The sequence below is a fragment of the Anguilla rostrata genome, chromosome 18 (assembly GCF_018555375.3).
Source record: "Anguilla rostrata isolate EN2019 chromosome 18, ASM1855537v3, whole genome shotgun sequence".
Lineage (NCBI taxonomy): Eukaryota > Metazoa > Chordata > Actinopteri > Anguilliformes > Anguillidae > Anguilla > Anguilla rostrata.
In genome coordinates this window covers 9,138,594-9,161,022 of record NC_057950.1, presented here as the reverse complement: position 1 = coordinate 9,161,022, position 22,429 = coordinate 9,138,594, and the positions used below count along the sequence as shown (strand labels likewise).

The 22,429-nt window shown below is 40.7% G+C and overlaps 1 protein-coding gene across 1 annotated transcript; it reads right to left on the bottom strand.

Moving 5' to 3' along the window:
* Positions 1 to 4,785: 4,785 nt before the first annotated feature.
* LOC135245223 (cone cGMP-specific 3',5'-cyclic phosphodiesterase subunit alpha'-like) lies at positions 4,786 to 22,280 on the bottom strand. Its single transcript, XM_064318140.1, has 22 exons — positions 21,392 to 22,280; positions 20,868 to 21,020; positions 19,871 to 19,960; positions 17,957 to 18,097; positions 17,746 to 17,820; positions 17,576 to 17,640; positions 17,006 to 17,072; positions 16,417 to 16,464; positions 16,055 to 16,204; positions 15,712 to 15,855; positions 15,267 to 15,332; positions 14,393 to 14,539; positions 13,592 to 13,699; positions 13,125 to 13,234; positions 12,705 to 12,792; positions 12,518 to 12,618; positions 11,928 to 12,035; positions 11,638 to 11,701; positions 11,402 to 11,476; positions 10,552 to 10,635; positions 9,852 to 9,996; positions 4,786 to 4,838 (listed from the first exon to the last, which is right to left on the bottom strand). The coding sequence occupies exons 1-22, from the start codon at positions 21,851 to 21,853 to the stop codon at positions 4,786 to 4,788; spliced, it is 2,544 nt and encodes an 847-aa protein (XP_064174210.1). The 5' UTR covers positions 21,854 to 22,280.
* Positions 22,281 to 22,429: the final 149 nt, after the last annotated feature.

The window sequence follows — 22,429 nt, the reverse complement described above, 5'->3', positions numbered from 1 at the left end:
TTGCTCGAGGGTAGGCGGACCTATCAATGATTTTATTCTCGTGCCGGTGTAACGACCCCACCATCACCCCATCCCCACCCCCAGACCTTTATTGGAAAATATGAGAGGCACGGTGTGTGTGTGTGTAGGGGAACTGGTGATTACTGGGATCTTAGATCTAATTTTGAAATGTTCCCGTTCAAATATATTTTGTTTGAAACTAATATTCTTCGAAATCTGTAATCTATTTGACATTTTCTAAACGCGATATAGACATATCGATCTCCGTGGTTGGCAGATACTATCATATTTGCTCAAAACTGTTGAGATCAAGACCATAGTTACAGTGCACTGCCAAGTTTTTCTTGGTTGCTAAGCACGCTGAGAATTGGCCAATTTTAACATGCAGATGGTGGTAAATGGTAAGTCTTTGTTATGTTCACTGGGGGATCTGACCCAGCAGGCTTAATAACAGTGAAGTCCTGTCCTGTTCCAAGACTGGAAAGGGTTCACCCTGTTTTTCCTCTGTGGGGACGCTGAAAAGGCGCACTGTTGTTCTGGCAGCAAGTGCAATGCCTCTTATTTTTAAATCAGGATCTTATTTACAAAAGAATCTTGGATAGCTGTCCTCTTGTCTTTTCTACACAATATGCAAGAGCATCTCTTTCACCACTCATGTTATTTGAAAAGCTGAGGAGTTTGGGACATTTCAAGCTTTTCAATAGGTTGTGTAAATCACCCTCTATAAGAGCATTTGGCAAATGGCAAACATATGTATGTAAAAATAAATAAATAAATAAAAATAAAAGCGCAAGCTAAAGTAGCGAAACAGTCACACATGCTACATCATTACTATGGCATGTCAGGAACAATGCACTCATGTCATTTTGCTTCCCTTTCTAAATCTGTCACTGCAGCGTCCAACTACACGTGACATGTCAACGGCTTGCTTGGTGATTAACCACCATATGTAGTAGGCCTACCTTTGAAAGCAGTTCGTACATCAGCGCAGTGTGAGGTGTTAATTAACGAAGAGGTAGACCTACACGGTCTGTAGTTGCTCTGCGGTTTTAAAGAAAGTTCCCTTTCCCCCGGCTTCCGATGATGCAGCCTATAATTGGGGGCATTATTGTCTCAAAAATAAATAAACAAACAAATAGCACTATTGTCTCAAAAATAAACAAACAAATAAATGGCACGAGCGTTCCACAAATAACATGAGATTCACAAATATGTAAGATTTAGCAGGTCTCTAGCAAGTGCAGCTCTCGCTTTCTTTCGTTTTGAAGCTGCACTTGGGGGAGCACCTCTTGGTTGATTGAGTGGAATTTCCACTTAAGTGGAAACACACTCTCTCTCACACACACACACACACACTCAGTAGCTCTTATTTCAGTCATACCCACATTTGTGCATTTAATGCTTCATTCCTTTATCAAATAATAATGGTTTTGCAGGGACTGTTTTTCAGACCGCTGTGTAATAAGAGGTCTCAGGACTTTGTGTGGGCCGTAGGCTGCCACTGTCGACAGCTGAGCGCATAAGAGCCTCTGGAGGACTAAACATATTCAGGCTGTAAGATGTATGGTGCAGATTCACATGTTTATTTCCTTGATCTGACATTTCTGGGAAGACCCCCTCTTTCACATAGAGATTTCCAGTACTTCCTGGCCCCGAGGAACAACAGCTGACCATTTATTTTGGGAACCCCAGAAGGAACATGAAAATAAACAGCTCTTTGTTCCATTTCACTGGCCCCACTCGATAAAGTTAATCACCTACAAATTATATGTGGCTGATGTGCATGAAACGAGCCAAAGAAACATGTTTCGGAAGATGCAGTTTGTGAAAAACAACACATCTGTGGCTGCCTCACACTGCTGCGATGGTTATTGTTTTTGAGAGTAATCCTGCTTAGTTTTGTTTACACTTCCTATGTCCATGTTATGCCCCACCAAACTGGACACTTTCTCAGTGATTGTCTATGACATGCAAAAGACAAATGTGATCCGATGCTAATTGACCCCTGCAAAGCCAGTTGTTATGCATCAAGTCTGTAACAGCCTTTTCCGGCTTCTATTTTTCTGTATCGTAATTGCTGGAATTTAACAATGAAAAGAGCGTATAACTAGAGCAGCTTTGGCAAGATGATATTTTTTTCCTAAACCCTGTTTGTGGAAAAAAATTTGAATTTCAAAGGGGTGATCCTATGAAACCTTCGGGGTTATGTTTCCTACGATAAAGCTATGGTCTTACACTATATATTGGAAATATAAAGAATACTGCTTAGAAACTTTAGGTATCATTTGACACAGATGTGGCTGAATCACTTTAATTCAGTAATTTTTGAAAGTAAATATTTTTGCCAATTATACTGATGTGCTAGCTGTTTGTATTCTACAGGTCTTAAATTAAATTAAAAACAGCCATTAAATTAAATTTGTTATTATACTATTTTTAGTTGTGTATTATTATTACTGTAGTTTCTTAATAGTTAAGTCTATGTTTTATCAACATTAATAAAACAACAGTTTCATTTGAAAATAGCACCTCCATGGGTGTTAAACACAGAAACATTCAAACACAGATCAACTTGACAGTTGCACCTGCCAACTGCTGACCGTCGCATAACCTTACTGTAATATCCATTGCATTCTTTAGCATTTTAAAATATAATGGGTGTTTGCTCGCTTTCTTTCCACTAGAGGGCAGCAGAATCGTGCGAAATTCACCAAGAAGTTGGACCAGCAGAAAGTAGTGCATTTCATTTGATGGAGAAGTGGATTTACCCTTGGAAATAATTAATGGTTTATGGTGATAACGTAATGCAAATATTATTGATGAGTTGTAAAATGAGGCCATATACTCCCACATATTTAACAGTAATATGCACTTTTAAGTCTTCAAAGTCCTAAAATCAGCAACTGCTGAAATGGCAAAAGATGTTGAAGTGTTTATTTTTAAACACCTGCAAGAGGGTATTGAAAAACCTCTTTGGGGATTTGAAACACCTGTGAAATTTTGCTCAGTCAGACAAACATGCACAGCAAGAAATGCAATACCATGATCTGTACATTCGTGACTGAATTCCTGAGTATCCATTCAGCTGTTATCAGACGCTTTGCAGCCTTGCAAAAAGCATGTTACCCAGCTGCACATAGGCATTTGCATATACAGACAATAACTTTATGATAATGTGCATGTATGTGTGTGCATATATACACATGATATGCGAATTTGTGAGCATATGCACACGATAACCTAATGTGTACAAATATGTGTGTGCGCGCACATGAACGTGAGTTAAAGACATGCGTAGATATAGTTTCAAAGAAACCTATATGATCTGTGTGACAAAAAAATACATATGGGTATAGACCATTAACTGGACCCTATGTAACAGTGTTTGAATTTACCATTTAATATTACGTACACATCCCATTCTTTTGTTTCCAATTTATTGATGTATCTGCTATGTGTTTTGATGTTTATAATTTCACAGAAGTGCAAATTCATTGGGTGATTGGTTTGCACTATGAGGGAAGCAAGACACGAGAATGTAAGAATGCATAATGAAAAGGACAGGCCATTGTACCAATCTAGGCTCACAGTTATTGACAGATTATCGACAAGTCATCTTGAGAGCACCCAGCACTGCATCGAGCCCGGCCCTGAACACCCCGAAGGGAAGCTGCACTTATGAACGCCCGAAAGAAAATCTCCCGCAGGTTCCTCGAGTTCAGATCTGCTTAGGGGATCACAATGCGCTCATTTCAGAAGCACTTAAGTGCTTTCCCTGCACGCGAAAGTCACCTCGGAGTAGGATCTCCGCCCATCTCCGTCCCGTCCCCATCCCCATCCCCATCCCCCCCCCCACCCCTCCACCTCCAAAGAGCAGCCAGGATTGTGACACTCTGGAAATTGGAGCGCTTATCCTCTTGCCTATTTACACACAGCCAAGTCCCCACACTGCACAGAACTCATACTGTTTCAGTGTTTCCTCTGGGCGGAACAGTTAGTTTATCAACAGACTAAAGTGTGATGTTGCTCTGACTCAGTGGCCAGAGGGCAGGTATATTGTTCAGTAACCGTGTGGGGTTTAGTATGCAGATCTATAAATCAGTATTCAGTGGGGTTTATTAGTGCAGATCTATAGTTTAGTATCCTGTGGGGTTTAGTAGTGCAGATCTGTAAATCAGTATTCTGTGGGGTTTAGTAGTGCAGATCTATAAATCAGTATTCTGTGGGGTTTAGTAGTGCAGATCTATAAATCAGTATTCAGTGGGGTTTAGCAGTGCAGATCTATAAATCAGTATTCAGTGGGGTTTAGTGGTACAGATCTATAGTTTAGTATCCTGTGGGGTTTAGCAGTGCAGATCTATAAATCAGTATTCAGTGGGGTTTAGTGGTACAGATCTATAGTTTAGTATTATGTGGGGTTTAGTAGTACAAATGTTTATGAAGTATAGAGACCTTATCCTTTAATTGTAATTTTGTTACCAAAATTATCATTTTGTTAAATGTTTGAACATTAGTTCAAATGTTTCGCATATTTAAACATATTCCATCTGTGTTATAAACCAGTTAAAATCTTTCAACCAAAACAAATCTTTTATGGGAAATAGTATATTTTCCCTCAAACGTCCCACATTTAACTGTATTAGTATGTAATTTTATGACAAAACTGATACTCACCATCTTTTCCAATATCTCCTTCCACCTGTAGCATTTACTGGTCATGTTCCTGTGGGGGGTGACGAGGTGGTCGTTTTTTTTTTTCCTTCTTCGATGTCTCTGGGTTTGTCCCTAATGCTCTTGAAGCTCCTCCCCCTCCATATGACCTGTGAAGGGGGCTTTCTCTGGGGGTGGGGATGTAGGGGGACAGCTGAGTGAAGGCGGTCTCCCTCCCTCCTCCTCCTCCTCCTCCTCCAAAGTTGACCTGCAATGTTTGCACACCATCTGTCAGGACGCATCTCCCCAGACTTCAGTTCCGAGCTTAGCGGTGACGTTCCCACCGACCCTTTGGCGGTCTAAATGCACAACGGAATGAACTGCTAAACACGTCCGGCTCAGATCCCTGCCTAGCCCGTCGCCGGGTTACCTGATAGCGTGACAAGCCCTAAGACACCAGGAGCCAGGGAGGCATCTGCCAGTCATGCGCGTGGACATGAGTACGAACAGGGTTTTTGAGTCGAGGCTCTGCGATTGCAGAACGGTGGGATTCTCACCTTGTGTAACAGTAAATCGCTACGGTTCACTTTAAAGTTGCTTATGGAAGTTGGATCCCAGGGATAAATGGAGAAAAATTGCAATGTTGGGCCAATGGCGTGGTGCTTCTACCTAAAGCACTAAACCTTTATGGAGTGCTGGAACCAATCAGTGTAGGTGGGTAGCCAAGACACTCCAATTGCTATGGATTAAAGATTAGCCAATTTAATCTGTAACTGATTGATTAATTAAGTAATTATACCTGTATCCAGCTGGCCAAGACAAGTCTAAGGTTCATGGTAAATATTTAATCACAGGTTTAATCTCAGATTACACTTATACTCTTTCTCCTCGTTTAAACTTAATTAAAACAAAGAGTAACTTGGGAGAAAACCTTGATCACAAAGGGCCAGGTAGGACGTAAACTGGAGTGTCTTTGAATATTCTCTTTCAAGTGGTAAGGTGACATGAGTCATTCATATTTCCAACCTTGAAAACATAGATGAACTATTCATTTTACTGTTCAAGTACCTCGCAGTCGTATTTGGATTTTTCATCCAAGTACATATCTTGGTTTATTTTGCATTGTTTTTTTAACCCTTGGACATTCCCAAACCCATCCATTTCTAAGCCAAAGTATCAAAAAATAGTTATGCGACAAAAGATTCAAGGAACTGAAAGAGAAAGAAAAAAAATGAGCAGCGTAAAAGGAATAATTATTACTTTTTAGATGATATTGATAGTTACTTATCAATGAGCTTGTAGTTATATCTAGCTTTGATAAGGTATTAAGTTATGGACTGTTTGCTTCTTTGTGAGCATGTTAGGTGCTGATTATCTTGCTATCTACCACCTGGGGGGAAGGGTGGGGGGATTTGTGTGAAATATCTGACAAATATTTTGAGAAGAAATTATCATTTTTCACCACAAAATCCCCCCAACCAAAATTCTTTTTTTTACTTAAATGGGGGTGACCCATAATTTTTGGTTTAATTCATATAGCTGTATGAGTTTAGAGACGTTTGGAGCAGTTGGATTAGAGAACCATTTCTGGGGATATAAGCTTGTTTCATCAATCCGGCCTAAGGGGGTAATCTCACTGTGCTATATATAAGTCTTGAGTGCTATCGGTTATTTACACCTTAGTCCATAGTGTTATGCAACAAGCTGTAAACAGGACCTTGTTCGATTTGGTATAAGCGAAAATTACTGTTGCTATTGGAACAATTGCCAGTAACTTTTCAATGCATATCCTGATGCAGTTTCCCAATATGACATATGATATGTTGCAGAAATTGAAACGCAAGATCCCAGTGAATTTGAAAGTTATTTATTTCCAGTTTACATTTTATAACATGAATAGACAGCAGTGCTTCTTTTTGAAGATGCCTGTACTACCTTGTTCGGCAGTTACGTACCATATGAATGGATAGTCAGTACGGCAATTCAGTACCATACATCACTACAGAAATGTAGTTGTTTCCTGAATTGTTACCTGAATGTGGTATCCCGACGCCAGTGCATAAGACCGTACGATCCTGACCCAAGTGCACATGTCTACAGGATCCTGACCCCAATGCCCATGTCTATAGGATCCTGACCCCAATGCACATGCCTATAGGATCCTGACCCCAATGCACATGCCTATAGGATCCTGACCCCAATGCATGTGACAGCATCTTTCACATTCTGTAGGGTGCCACTCAGTAAGTACTCTGAACATATGCAAAGGCGGGAATTCAATGAAGCATTTATAAATGGGGAAAACAGTACACAGGTACTGTATTAACCTGAAATGGGCTGTGTTTACAATGTCCTTCGGTCAGTATCCATCTGGCACCAGAAGGTTGTGCATTCAGTCCCCATTCAAATCATGACAAAGACTTTAAACACAACAGAAGTCCCCCAATGTCAGAGATGGACCGTACGATAAACCCTGAGGTGGACTGGCGTCTCATCGAGGGAGCGTGCATCAAGTAACCACCGTGATCAGAATGGACTCCAAAACCAAAGGGGCATCCAGTATTACTCTGACAAGGCTTCTGTAACTTATATGAAGGAAGTTATAGCCCTTCATAAAACGTTGTATAAGATAGGTGATTATCAATCAGTTTGTGGGCCAAAGTTCCGATATAATCTAGGCTACTGACATCCTAAAGCAAGACTTATTGGATTAGCTCATCGCTAGCATCCACTGGATAAGAGAGGTGACGCACAGTACGCTACAATAAGTGTGTTCGCCTCTAGAAAATAGAACTTATGGGGCTGGTGGGCATTCTTCCTTCATGACGTCATCCTTAATAGAAAAAAATGACTTATCCATCCGGAGACATACGCTTCAATACACATGGAATCTATTATTTATATTTATATTTTTTCGTATCGTATTGAATTTGGATTCCCTGATAATTCTGGGCAATCTTACCTGTGGTCATAACAACATGTTGCATGTTGTTCAGTGAATCAATGAAAAAAAAGTTGCAAAGTGATGGAACTTTGTGTTCTCAGGTATTACAGAATAAAAGCTTTGTGTGTCTTTAAATATGGCTAATTTAACAACTCTAGTTCAATTGTACAAGTATACAGTGGGATGAAACACACAAAATGGTGCACCTCTTTTTAGAGCAAGCAGACATAATTATATCAGAAATGTATTCCTTTTTTGCACATACCCCAAATTATATACATAGATACTTTGTGTTTTGGGTGTGCTGCAATATATAACATTTAATATACAAAGGAAGCGCTATGTTTTATCTGTGCATAATATTTAGGAAAACATTACATTTAAAATTATTTGAGGGAATGATGAGGACATCTCCATTCAAGATGACTGAACCTTTCACTGACAAGGTTACATTATTGCATTGACAACCACTTTTAACAAAAACATGCTGTATTATCTCATCGCAAAATAATTCGAAGACTTCAAAAAATGAGCCGTCAAAATATCAAAAATGACCCCGCGATGGACTGAAGACATGTTGACGGACAGTATGTGACGTTATCTCTTACCACAGAGCTCTGACCTGAATGGGAATACAGGTGAACTCCAACATGGCTCCGGTTGCTTATTTCAAAGGCATTCATAACCCCTCTCTCATAACTTAGTGCACTATCAGGTTTGTGATAACAATTCCAGCAATAACTGATCGTCAAAGTTCAAAACATTCATCAATGATGCATCAATTTACAACTAGTACATACCGATGATTCCTGTGGTCCCTCCAAGATGTCTTAAAAGCTTGCAATTACATTAACTTCAATCAGTCCTTGTTTGTCTTATTTGAAAGGAATTTTAGGGTAACTTGTGCAAGGTAATTGATTGCCAGGAGGTACTTTACTTAAGAACATCTTTAAGAAAATAATTTCTGTAGTTTCAAAAATAAATGTCAGGTACAATGCTAATTTGCTACAGATATGTATAATTGTATTTTTAATGTATCATTTATTACAGCTGTCCTTTGGTCACCTCGGGTGGATGGTGTGTAAATATGTACTCTATGTAATTTACAGCGTTTGTCACAATCCAGGCTCACACATGTCCCTCCTCTGCGGCGCTGTGTTCTCTCCTCTCTCAGAGCGATGAAGGAGGGGCTCGTCTAAAATATGGTGCAGGTCTTTGACTTCCCCCCTTCGCCTATTTCAAAGAGAAAAGAGAGAAAGGTGTAATTTGGCCGCGTTCTAGACCCACCTCACGCACTCTACGCTCAGCACGACCGCCCGCGGTTCGCTCACCCTCGCCGCGCACAACACGTCACGCCCCTTTCCCCAACTGCCGCTTTCATAAGCAGTTCGTTAGCAATCACCCCGCTTAGCCTTTTCGAGTCCGTGCTGTGCCGCCCTTCACCAGACAGGAAGCACTGGAGCAGGAACACGGGTCCCATTCCAACACGCTCGCCCACAAACTGAACGCACAGTTCGGCGTTCGGTGTTAAATTAAGTCTCACAGCGTACGTGTGGGTCCCTAATGGCCATGTATAACCCTCGTTACAGTTGAATCACAATTTGAATTTACAGTTGAATCGCATTATACTGTGCAGTGAGATGAGTCCACACTCAGCAGACCACTGCACTACAGGCACTAGAAGTCTCTCTGGTGATGTCACACCATTTCAGGCTCCCAGCTACAGCCTGCACTCCTGACACATGACTTTAACCACCACTTGGGACCTCCTATTTTTAAACGCTGTAGTGTTTAATGTCCCCATACAAATGCATCACATACTGGAACGTATCAGACAAATGTCAGAAGTGCTGCACAGCAGAGCTGACCTGAGCCTTTGAGGGGCCCTAAGCAGGACTTCATTTGAGGGCCCCAGCAACCCAACATTATAAATAATGTATATAAATCTTAGAATACTGTAATTAGGGGGCCTCCTGGCCATCACAGAGGCCCTAACAAGCAGCCGTTTAATTCACTTTCTGGGTCGGGATGGTCCTGCAGTTTGTAAGGACGTACCTTTCTGGCACAAATGCAAGGTCAGTAACAAATATTCACTCATTGGAAACACATTGATTGGATGACGGTGAATATGGAAACGGGTGAAAAGTAGAGGAAAAACATGGATGGTTATTTAATGGGAATTCTTTTTGAAGCATGGAAGTTGCCACAGGAGGCTTAGCACTTTATAGATATGTATATAGGCGTTGTTGTTGCTTACCGTCGCCACCTTCATCTTTCTTCTTCTGATCTTCCAGGGCTTTCACCTTGGCTTCATGCTCATCTGCCAGGGCCTTCCAGTGCATCCGGTTATTCATCAACCCACTCAACATCGGCATGAGCTCTTTGTGGAACCTGGCAAACTCCTACACACACACAAGCACACACATCACCATAATTAACATTAAGATGGGCTTTAAATATGTTTCAAAAATGTAATTCTGCCCCTGGAAATTCCATGAAGTATATACATTTACAAATGCAAACAACTAATGTCATTATACAAAATTTCTCACCCCAGGCGAGTTTGAAATGAACATTACAGAAATCAGTAACAGTGTCCAAGAACAAAACAACCCTGGATCAGCAATTATCTATGGGTCAGGTTGAATACCTGACACCTGTAAGACAGGATTTTCTCCCAGTGGTGGATGTGAACTACAAGCGTGAACTAAATGTGAATTTAAGGGAACATCTTTTATTTCGCTGCAATTTGAGATTGCGATCGCGGAACAGGTGTGGGAAATATTAAATTCAAGTAAGCAAGGTGGATGCAGTAATATGTTTTGACTAAATCATAGTCCATGAATTTTCCTTTTTTTATTTAAAGGAGTAATCTAAAAGGCCTAGGCCAGGATTTGGGGATCCAGGGAATGATGTAGATTGTGTTCCTCAAATTTCCACCTCGGTTTGATACTTACCTTGTATACAAATGCACACACGAAATCAATGAAGCCGCATTGCATCTTGGGAAGCTCAGCAGCATGGTTCCTGTCCATCATTGGCTGAAAAGCAATGAAACCATTAAGTAAGCTTTAAGATAGCCAATAGAGACTAATACTTTTACCAGCATTTACATCTACACAGATCTATACCCAGTCCGCCCACAGGGAAGTGAACAATGGGATTTTATTTAAGGAACTCCAACTATAATTAAGCATAATTTATCAAATTTTTTTGCAATTTGTCTGTCAACATTCACCTAAAATTTGTAGTTTGATTTTCCATTAAAATACAATTCCCATCAAGCACTTCAACATCTCCTAGACAAAGACTGTAATGAATTGAGATTGAGACAACGGAAACAGCAATGTCTGTGTACACTGCCTTTCAAGACGAAATTGAAAAGATACTAACATTATGCTGACAAGCAAAATTGTTGAAAAGGTCATATTGCTGTAATATATGTTTTGAAATGAAAATACAATGGGGAATCAGTGAAAATATTGCATTGATCAAACATTATGTGAATTGTGTGTAAATGATGAAAATTGCACAATGGGGATACAGGTGATGATATCAGACCACCAACTATGATTACAGGGGGTGATATCAATCTGTAAGTAATGTAGGTAGAGGTGGAAATATCAGTGTCCAAACAGTGTGGGCAGAGGTGGCGATATCAATGTCCAAATGTGGGTACAGGGGGTGATATCAGCATGCAAACAGTGGAGGTACAGATAGTGATATCACAGCACCAATAGTGTGGGTATAGGGAGTGATGTCAGAACACAGTCAGGGTGCAAGGGATGATGAGTGTGAAATTCTTACAATAGGCTGCTGATCCAGAACATTCCTTTCCAGATCTCCCTGCTCCCAAAACTCAGAAGCAACCATCAGAGCAACCTAAAAAATAACCACATTGTAATTAGATTCGTTTTCAACATTTTAACATGGATTCCGTAGTTCATTCCTGACAAGGTTATCGATTGGCCTTTATCGATAAGCAGGACGTGAAGGTAAGCCAGGACGCTAACTCGCACTATCGCAGTGCTAGCGGTACTTACCTTGCTCTGGACTTCCCATGGCTTTGTGATGGCGGACAGGTCACAGGCCGTCATCATCATCGCCCTGATTTACGTTTTTTAAAAAGAGGGACAACAGCCCATGGGAAAAAAAAAACAGGAACAATAAAGCACATCCACCACTGGGAGAAATGGCACTAGGGAGGAATTCCTTTGTCATTTTAACAGCAAATATGCAAAGCTAAAAATCTGCTTAGATTCCTGTGTATATTATCAATATGTAATACATATTGTAATGTGGTCTTTACTGGAAATGAAAAGTTACTACTTACATTACAATTTCCTTCCTTGTAGCGTTGTTACCAACAAAGTTGGTGATTTCTTTTTCGTCAGTCATTTGGGAGGTATTATCAACTATCTTCTGGAATAATGTTCTTTTTCTGGAAATCAAAAACTATCCATGTCAGGGTCTTGTGCCATCTACATATATTGCACATGCATAATTCCTCAAGATAAATGCAACTGTAACATAATCCTGAACAAATTCAAATGGATGTCGCTGCATACTTCACATTATTAGACACCATTTGGGCTATCAAGGTTGTTTCAGCTGTTATTTCATTGTACTTCAGTTCACCACCAAGGGCTAGCAAAAACTATATTTCAAGCCACTAGTCAAACAATCAGTCAATTAATCGTGGCAATCATCACAGTTCATCATTCAATTAATTCCTAGTTAGTTACGTGTCTGACTGCTGCAAATGATTGCAGAACTTTGTGTGTCTACAGGGACAAATGAAAAAAAAGTTCAGAAATTCAGGCTGACAGCCCAGGTGGTCACATGCTTGGTTGTTTCTCCAGGCCCTCATTAGGATGTACACCTGTAGAAAGGCTAACCCAGACAAGCGGAACCAAGCCTTACTTGAAGTACAAGGCCAGGTCTGTGGCAATGATGCACACATCAAACAAGTGCTGCACAGTCTCAAACTGGCGTTTCTGCAGGTTCTGGAAGATGTTCAGTGCCTGTGAACGAAGAGATGAAATTATTAGAGATGTTCAGAAACAACTGAAACGACAACCATGAGCAGCCAGAGGGAAGGTGGTCAAACCTCGTCCTCCATCAGTGTCTTGCTGTACTCAAGATGGTGCCTCTCCATGATAGAGCTTCCATGAAGTTTGGCCAAAGGAGAGGCGCTCCTACAGGAAACAACGCAACAGAAAAAATGACCCATCCATCCGTCCATTTTCTAACTCACTTAATCCTGGTCAGGGTCACCGGAGGTGCTGGAGCCTATCCCATCATGCACTGGGAGAGAGGCAGGAGTTAACCCTAGACAGGATGTCAATCCATTGCAGGGCCCACACACCCTTCACTCACGCACACCTATGGGGCAATTTAGACTCTCCAGTTAACCTAACCTGCATGCCTAAGCTGCTTGAGGTAGAAGAAAGGAACAGACAAAACACTGCAAATATCACATTGTTTGTGTTTGTAAATTGTTTAAGGAAAGAGTCCCAGTGAGACGTACTTTGTTTGGTATAAATTGTTCGTCCCCCGATGGTCAATGTCATGACAAAACCCAGCTGCCACCATAGCAAAGGCTTCCAGGTCAGAGTAGTATTTCTTCAGAGTTCCCGTCTACAGCACAAGAGAGGGTAGGGGATAGGGGAGCATGTTTCAACCTAAGTCTTTATGCAAAGCATTACATTCAAATAAACAAGTATGAACATTATGGGTACTGGGCTTGTCTACATTGTAATGGTTCTTGGACATTTTCTTAGAGCTTGATATATTCCGAAAAACCATAAATAGCACCATTTTAAACGAAGTCCATATTGCAGCATAAAGTAAGACTGTTTCAAACTATAACAGATAAAAATAGCTTTGGATTAAAATGGCTGCTTAGACCTCCTCAGACACGCTAAAAATCATTTCCATTTCAACTGCCCATTCTAAACCAACGAAAGGGGGAAAAAGCATAGAAAACATGTTTACCATTAAGAGTGCAAACATGGTCTGGCCCACATTGAAACCATGTCTCCAGTTGTGGTAGGTGATGTCACGGTAACCTTTCCGAATTGTGTACATCCATTTGGTCAACGTCTGGTTCATGGAAGCAGAGAGAATAATGTTTATTATTGTCTAAAAGATTTCTTTTACAAACAATTACAGATATCTGAAATATTTTTTTCTAATAAAAGGATAGTTCACTTTCTGGGTTTACACCATTTGACATATTGTGTATATTAGATCTTATTTTGGTTATAGTGCATGTTTTAGATTTAGGTTCAGACTGCTTTTGTGAGCAATGAAAGATATCTCTATCTGGATATCTCTAGTCTAGATATCCAGAGATGCTTCATGACCTGCCAGCTTTACAAGAAAATGCATTTCAACTCCAAAGCAGTTGGCACAGCTGATACAAGTATGTATGTAGGCCTGTAATACCCTATTCTGTTCTTTAAAATGCATATTTAATATTATTTACAGTTAGGACTACTTCCTACAGCGCATGCACAACCTGACAGGTCATCAGAAACTCCTCTGAATATATTAAAAAGCAGTCAGTGCACAAAGTTACTGTCTGGGCTGAAATAACCCACAAAGTAAACTATACCTTTAAGGTCATATGTTGCTTATTGACTTTGATTAAACAATTATGGTTATACACTTTGTTGTACATCATTCTGGATAAGAGCGTCTGCCAAATGCCTGTAATGTAATGTAATGTAATGTAATTCAACCATTCCTGTTTGGATTTTATATTTTAGACATTCCTATAAAGGAATCTCTCACCTCCGCAGGTACTTTGAACTTCTCCACAACCTTTAATTCAAAGAAACAGCGAATGCCACATTTGATCAGGTCGTGCTCTGACAGTGGAAAATCACTGAAGTGAAACTCCAGCAGGTCAACATCTTTGCATTCTGGAATGTTTGTTCTCTGCAAGACAGCAACACACACACACACACACACACACACAGACATTAGACATTACATTATTTTACATTACTATTTTCAATTATTATGGTACAATAAAGAAAAAACTATAACATTTACACATGGCTGTCTGAGTGTTTTTCCTCATTTTCTAATTAGTCAACAGTGTTGATCAACCATAATGGATTAGAACAAAAAGGCATTAACTTGGGTCTTCAAATGATGAACAGGCCTAATTCATTAACTTAGTAGATGCTCCCATGTAGGAAGTAACTGAACTTCTTGATTCCACTGAATGTTAAAGATGCATATATACTACACATGTACTTTTAAATTCATAAAGGGGACCAAAATGAACTACACTGAGATTCTTCAGGTTGAGTTCTGTCACTAAAACAAGGAGACATAAATGTAAATTAGCAAAGGGTAAATTTCATACAGACATTAGCAAGAATTTTTTCATGCAGAGAGTGCTCAATGTGTGGAATAGCTTGCCAAGTCATGAAAATCAGGCAGAAAATCTGGGGATTTTCAAGACCAGGCTTGATACGGTGTTAGATGCCGTCTAGTCTATAGGTAATCAGAGCACTAGGCACAACTTAGTCAGGAAAATGGTGAGCATTGTTGGCATTGTTGGGCTGAATGGCCTGTTCTCGTCATTATGTTAGGTTATGTTATGTACAGGTTCTACTGCAAATGGTTGGGCCCAGAAGTAAAATCAAATCCATACCAAGAGTTTATACAGCTCTTTGTCATCACAGTCCTCTGGCTTCTGGCCAAGTTTCTCCTCAGCATTCTGCAAGGGAAAACACACAGGGAATCAATCACTCTTATCAGCGATGCCAGATGCCTCCCTGTAACTGTCTCGCTAGCCAGCGCTGGAGCTCAGAAGTGATACAGGTGGGTCTGTACAGACCAGGATACAGTGGAGCTCAGAAGTGGTCTGTACTGCCCAGGATACTGTGAAGCTCAGAAGTGGTCTATACTGCCCAGGATACTGTGGAGCTCAGAAGTGGTCTGTACTGACCAGGATACTGTGGAGCTCAGAAGTGGTCTGTACTGACCAGGATACAGTGGAGCTCAGAGGTGGTCTGTACTGACCAGGATACAGTAGAGCTCAGAAGTGGTCTGTACAGACCAGGATACTGTGGAGCTCAGAGGTGGTCTGTACTCACCAGGATAGACTGACGCTCAGAATTTGTACAGGAGGTCTGGCACATGAGCATTTCCTGTGCAATGTCCTTCCTGTTTTCCATTTTGTTCAGTCTGTCGTAGGTGTCACAGTTCAGAGCAGACCATCCTAAAAACTGGGTCAGGGTCTGAAACAATATAAATATAAATATGTGCAACATTTCAGCACATCACAACTAAGTGAAAAAACATTACAAAGCTGGCGATTTTCTGTAAAATTATATGAACTATTTAAATTAAACTAGCAGTTAAATATGGGAAGTTAAACGAAACTAACTGTGAAAGATGGGAATTTACATCTATAAATCAGGTTTTATTTCTGCTTACTTCAGTGATTTGTTCATCATACTCATCAAACGGCTTGTTATCTTTTCTGTTGAAAAAGGTGGCGATGCCCAGAATTTCTTCCTTTTTGTTCACGATAGGAAGTGAGAGTACGTTCTTTATCATCCAGCCGGTTTCATCCACGGGCTCTTTCTAGAGAAAAATTAGAATAACTTTAGGATTAACCAAACTTTAGAATAACTAGAATAACCAAGAAGAAGGAATAACTTTATACAGTCAACCAAAGAAATTCCAAGAAGAAGTATTAGCTTTATGCAGTCAAACTGACTGAATATGATCCAGAACATTCAGCTACACATTCTTGAGTTTTTCACACACACAGTGTTAGTCAGTGACCTTTTTACCTGGAAGGCAAAGTACTCATCTGCTGGAGCATTCATCATGTTACAGATCTGCAAAAATGAAGAACACAAAATATCTAACCAGTCCTTTTCTGGAAAATCACTTTTTCATCTACATATAAACACCAAGAGTCAACGAGGTGAATTTCACATTAGACGTAAGTCTGTTTACTGTAATCCACACGTGGAATCTAAATACATGGAATTTTAAATACAAAAAACGACATATGTATGGCTGCAAGCAGTGATTACAGGCATTGAGCAATTTCTAATCCAAGCTTTAAATAAAAAATTTGTACATAAAATTTCTGTGTAACATTGGCCTGTGAAGTATAGCTGTATTATAATTTTGCTGTAACAGCCATTATTTAACAAACTTACTACTGAACGAAGAATAGGCCCCAAGGATCAATGCTTTTATTAATTCCTCAAACATTAAAAGTCATATTGCTACCATATTTTTGGCACATAATAATAATAATAATAATAAACCATACAAACAAGCCTGTGATCAGAAGTTTATGCATTATTATCATCGCAATGCAATTAGTTTTTTCTTTTTGCGTGTGTATTTGAGTGAAAATGATCTTACAAAGCCATTTTCTGCCACATAGCTCGGAAGTCCGCTGACAAGGGCCCAGTGGTCGGCTGGCGGGTTGCTTTAAATGAGACAGAAATAACGAGTAAACAAGCAGCACTTCCAGTGTTTTAACAGACATTTTACACACAGAGCCACAAAAGACTTTTTATTGATCACGTTTCCCCCTCCGAACTTTAGAGGGCATTTTCGCAAATAAGCACCAGTACAATACTGGCTGGTTTGAATAAATTAACCCATCCTTTTGCAGTTTAATCTATTTGATAAAATGAAATATCTATCTGATAAAATATCTAAGACTAAATTAACAGTACTAGTGCTTCGATCAAACACGGTACACATTACAACATATTACAAGAGAAATAAAAGAGGTAAAGAGCACTACCACATGAGAAGGGTTTTAATACTGAACATATTGCACGGTGAATTTGTCATATTCAGGCAGCACTAGATAGCATTTAATACTGAAAATCCACCATTTTCCCAGGAATCGGGGAGTAGTCAGAGGTCAGCAAGGTTGAAACCCCACAGGTATCCCACATCCAACCATTATGCCATACTCACGGTATAACTTTGATTTCTTCTTTTGCTTCTAGGAGATAATCAATGATCTTGTAGAAATGAACTTCCTATACAAAAAAATGAAAAAGAGACAAGCAAAGGGGAAACAGGTAAGCGGAGTGCTTGATGTGTGTAGGGGGGAAAAAAACAGAAAGGTCAGGTGAAGTACATACCCTCCCGTCTGGGGTCTTTGGGCCCTTGTATGGCTCCTCGAGTCCAAGTTTAATCGGCCACTCATCAAAAAATTCCTGCGCGTAAAAAAATCATCCAGTAATGAACTCAGGTCTTACAAGTCCAGATTCCTTGAACAGGAAATAACAACGTTCGAACACTGTAACGCTTTGACGTTTAATTTTTTCCCCAGCGTCTCAAAGTCGCACTCACCTTCCCCTTGGACATGTCCAGCAGGCCGACGGAATAGCGCTCGCAGCTGAGGTAGATTCTCACTGTGTACAGGGCCTTGTGAAACTGCCGCTCGATGTCCGTGAGCTCCTCAAACACTTTGCTGGCCGACCACAGCAACATCTGCAGACAAGAAGACGGAGTTGGCGGAGATGTTCGGCACGAGAATCCTCAAAAAATCTTCGGTGCTTTCGCGCCCGTTAAACCGCCATAAGTACCAGAAAATGAAGATGCGTTAGATTCACAAAGTACCCACGGCAACGGGAACGCACGGACAGTGCGGCACTGTGCGCTGCCTCGTTTATGTGCATCTAAATTATGCCAATTACAAAGGTTTCAGTGCCAAACTGACACACTTTTATACACATGAATCTCAAAACAGGGCATGCCTGATACACAAAGATGATCACAAATTACCTTTTGCATTGCGCATGGATTTTTAAAGATGACCTGGAACCTGGCTGCAATGTGACACAGTCGGTTTAAAAGCCAGGCAAAGTGTAAGCCAGACTGGTCAGTGAGCATAGCAGCAGTCATAGCTGCACGAGGAAGAAAACCCACCACTATACTCTCAGTATTCTGAGTAATAAATAAAAAGGATGCCCCATGGCTCTGTTTTGTGATGACAAGAACTCAATTCAATTTTGTCTCCTGTAGGGGACATGAGTCTCGGGCCTTAACCTCATAAACCCTATATTCCACAATGCTGAAACCTCCACGACAAGGGACATTTAATAATAATAGAATAAACACTTTTTTTGAAAATATTTTCACTGCAACATATTTTTGTCAAGCAAGGTACTTGTGTTAGGCAACAAATGTGGGCTTTTTTCCCCCTCCTGGGTCTCAGGAGGTTATGTAAGTGAGCTAGCATGCTAGCATGTAGCAGCTTCCTGTTGGGAGTAATACTCTTCCTGTGTCGTGGAGCAAACCGATTTGCAGTAGCTAGACTGTTTCGGAGTCTTTGCTGTAAATCAGAGATCTAGATTTCAAGTCCTGGAGTGTGTCTGCGGTACTACAGGCACAGGTGAAAAATCCAGGTTCAGAAAGTAAAAGTCCTCCCCAGGATTTTGCTCCAGTTTCCAGGATTTTCTAATTAGCACAATTCTTCAGCCAGGAGGTAGAATTACATAGTGAAATCAGCTGGCCGAGTTCATTGGTGGAAGAAACACATGGCAGAACTTTTACTTTCTGACCCCGGGCCTTTCCACCTCTGACTTCAAGATACTGTTCTGTGCCAGTAAGGTTTTGCGATTTCCTTCCAATCACTGTCGAGTTTAGGCCTAGGAAACAAGGGTTTATTTATATTATTGGAATATTTAGCCAATCAGTGGCATAAACTGAAACACGCCACAAACCAGCCGGCCAGGATGGATGTTTAAGCCCTGATCTAGGATTCAGGATTCCTTGAAAGTTATGTAGGCTGTGATCTGACTAACAGCACTTGCATATAATATTATTATAAAGGCATATGAGTTAACCATAATATCAATGCAAGCTTGCATTTTCTGTAAATCTTATGCCACAAAGCATTCATGTCAAATTACAGGTTTTTTATCGCTTGCGGTTAACATGGCAGTGACCTGTGTGATGCTCTATTCACTTTGTAAGGCTAAAAGCAGACAGGGAAGGTGTGATTGTCTAGGCTCACACACCATGTTTACACAATTTATTTGATCCTTGAATATCTGCATTCTGATGTTTTTGCCTTATAAACCGCAGATAAACAGCACACCATAATTGGTTACATTTATAATTGTGATGGTTTTTCATTGAAAAACAGTAGGACTACAGGCCCTTTCACTTTGTGCTTCCCTGGATGATAGATTTTTCCCTCTGTACAGGACGTCAGATCACATGAACAAAACTTCGAAATGGACGGATGTGAGGTCCTACCTGACTCTTTCTGGACTCCACATTGTAGAGGTAATTGGTGTGATGTTGCTGGAAAACCACTGTCACAAAGTTAAGGTAATTGTTGAAGACCTGGAATGTAATTGAAAGTCTTCAGTTAGAAACCAACCCGAAAAAGCTTCCCCGCCCTCCCCAAAATGATGCAGTATATGAATGCGTGTATGTTCCAGTGTTTCAGTGTATGTAGACCCCAGGGATAGAACCTACATCCTTTGCATCGTTAGCACAAAATGCTACCAACTGAGCCAAAGGAGACCGCAGGCTAGAACACTGAACGCCTGCAGTGAAACTTTGCTACTTGATCTGTTTTTGGAAACAGAGGACAGACTGATAAGGGTCTAATGCTGGCCTCTTTAATGACTCGCACTAATAATTTTGACGGGAAGCGGACAGGCTTGGCTGCAAATTACATGGATTTCCACAGGCTTGACTTCTTGGGTTGATTTTCCCACATTCAAGCAGGAGACCTTCTTTTCATTTGATTAACCACATGACAACACAGTTGCCCGTTAATCACTACACAATAAAGCCTGTGACACAACACAACACTACTGCCTCTTACACTACTGCATGTTACACTGTCTACACAACATTGCTGGATTTACACTGCACAAGAGTGCTACCTGTTACACTACACACCACTGCCTGTTACACTATACAACACAATTGTCTGTTACGCTAAACAACATTACTGCCTGTCACACTACAAAACAATACTGCCAGTTACACTATACAATACAACTGCTTGTTACACTACACAAGATTACTGCCTGTCAAACGACACAACACTAAGACCTGCTAAACTACACAACGCTACTGCTTGTTAATCATTATGCAATGATAGCGCCTGTTAATTCCGTACAATGAAGATATAGTACAAAATAGCATTGTATTGTTTCTGTTCAGAGGTACTGTCACATGGCACTTCTGAGCACTATTAATCTAAGGAAGAAAAAAAATAGCTCCTCATCACTCTTACCTCCTCATCTGTTTTTGAGAATTGACTTTCTCCAGATTTGTTTAATGCCATGATGACAGCCATGGGTTCCTTTCCCATCATCAGTGGAGCAGAGAGCAGGTTCTTTGTGGTATATCCTGTCTGCTTGTCCACAAAATCGCTGAAATGAGAATCCTGAAAAATAAAAAGAATTACAGCCAATATTTGAATCAACTGTTCAAGGCAATCCTTCAGTAGACATTATCAATATTCATTGAGGGAACTTATGAGAGTGTGCCATGATTTCTTTAAAGGTGTTTTCAAGAAAGGAAAAGTTTGTCTCGCAGTTTTCCCCACTTGTAGTCAAATACCACAATGCACTGTGAACACTACAAGAGTTATCGTGTTTCGAAATAATTTTCACTCAGATTTAAAACTATGGCATGGATATCTCAAGTTATCACAAGTTATTGCTCTTTAAGAACATTTATTGAAGCCACAGCCATTGGGACAGAATTCACATGTATTCAGAGTTCACGCTAGCAAATCAGGTCTGATGCAAGTACCTTTTTAACATCTGGAACATTGTATGACTTCTTTGAATGAGCCGTCCATCCAACTATGCCCATGTCAGTGGGGAACACAATCTCGGCGTCTGGTCTGACCAGGTTTTGTTCGAATTTGGAGGTGGCGGTCACATCGAAGAGGAGGGTGGTCAACTCGGGGATTCCGTTCCTGGACCTGCACAGGAAAAAGCTGCACTTTTCCGCTTTGACCAGCTGGCATATCCTCTGAAGGACCTTGTGCATCGTCTTCTCCATGACGGTCTCGTTCTGCAGTTCTTTGATAATTTGAAATATGAAGGCGGCTTCCTGGATCTGGCTGACATCTTTGAACGAGGTGGCTTCTTTAACGTCGAGGGAGAAAGCCGCCTTGATGGCGTCAGCTTGCACCTTTTTATCAAAGTATTCCTTGGCGAACTGGGGGTTGTTCTCAAGGTACTTCTCAACGCTGCCCTTGTCAGCCATTTTGTCTCGTTTTTTTGTTTTTTTGTCCTCCTCTTTTCACAAATACATCACTTGTGTGAAATCAGGAAGGTAGCAGAGAAGCCGTTGAGTCAGGTCCTGCCAGCAGTGTCAACCAGCATCATTCGCTCCTTGGCAATAGAAAGAGAGCCTCTTGCTCTTGCCAACAGAAGGCAATGGCTTAGTGTCTAAGGGGATCCAAGCGGGCCCTGATTAATGTGACGTCATGGCATTAGGCCAAGCTTTCTTAATCTGCAAATCCCACACTGATCAGTTTAGTTTCGACAATCCAATCAGAGCTAATGAGCACCAAATTACCCGGGGGTATGATCTACACAGGAAAGGTGTCGACATAAAACATGATCGTTGTGTTCATACGACGGTTATCCTGGCTGCTGGCCCGCTGAACGCTCATCTTCTGGGACGTCCTCAGTCTGGCTGTTTCTGTGGCGACAAAGAATAATTTCTCACACGGACATCAGTGGACACACACTGGAAAAGTATCCCCCCCCCCCCCTCCCCTCGTTGTAGTCTCACTCAGGGTCATATTAGCCACCATATGAACTCCAGAAAAGATTA

Excerpts from the sequence above, each read along its gene's own strand:
- LOC135245223 (XM_064318140.1), bottom strand. The coding sequence starts at position 21,853 with ATGGCTGACAAGGGCAGCGTTGAGAAGTACCTTGAGAACAACCCCCAG. Across the intron at positions 17,821-17,956 it reads TGGACATGTCCAAGGGGAAG|GAATTTTTTGATGAGTGGCC; the intron begins GTGAGTGCGACT and ends TTTTACGCGCAG. Across the intron at positions 10,636-11,401 it reads TTCTGGATCAGCAGCCTATT|CCAATGATGGACAGGAACCA; the intron begins GTAAGAATTTCA and ends ATTGCTTTTCAG.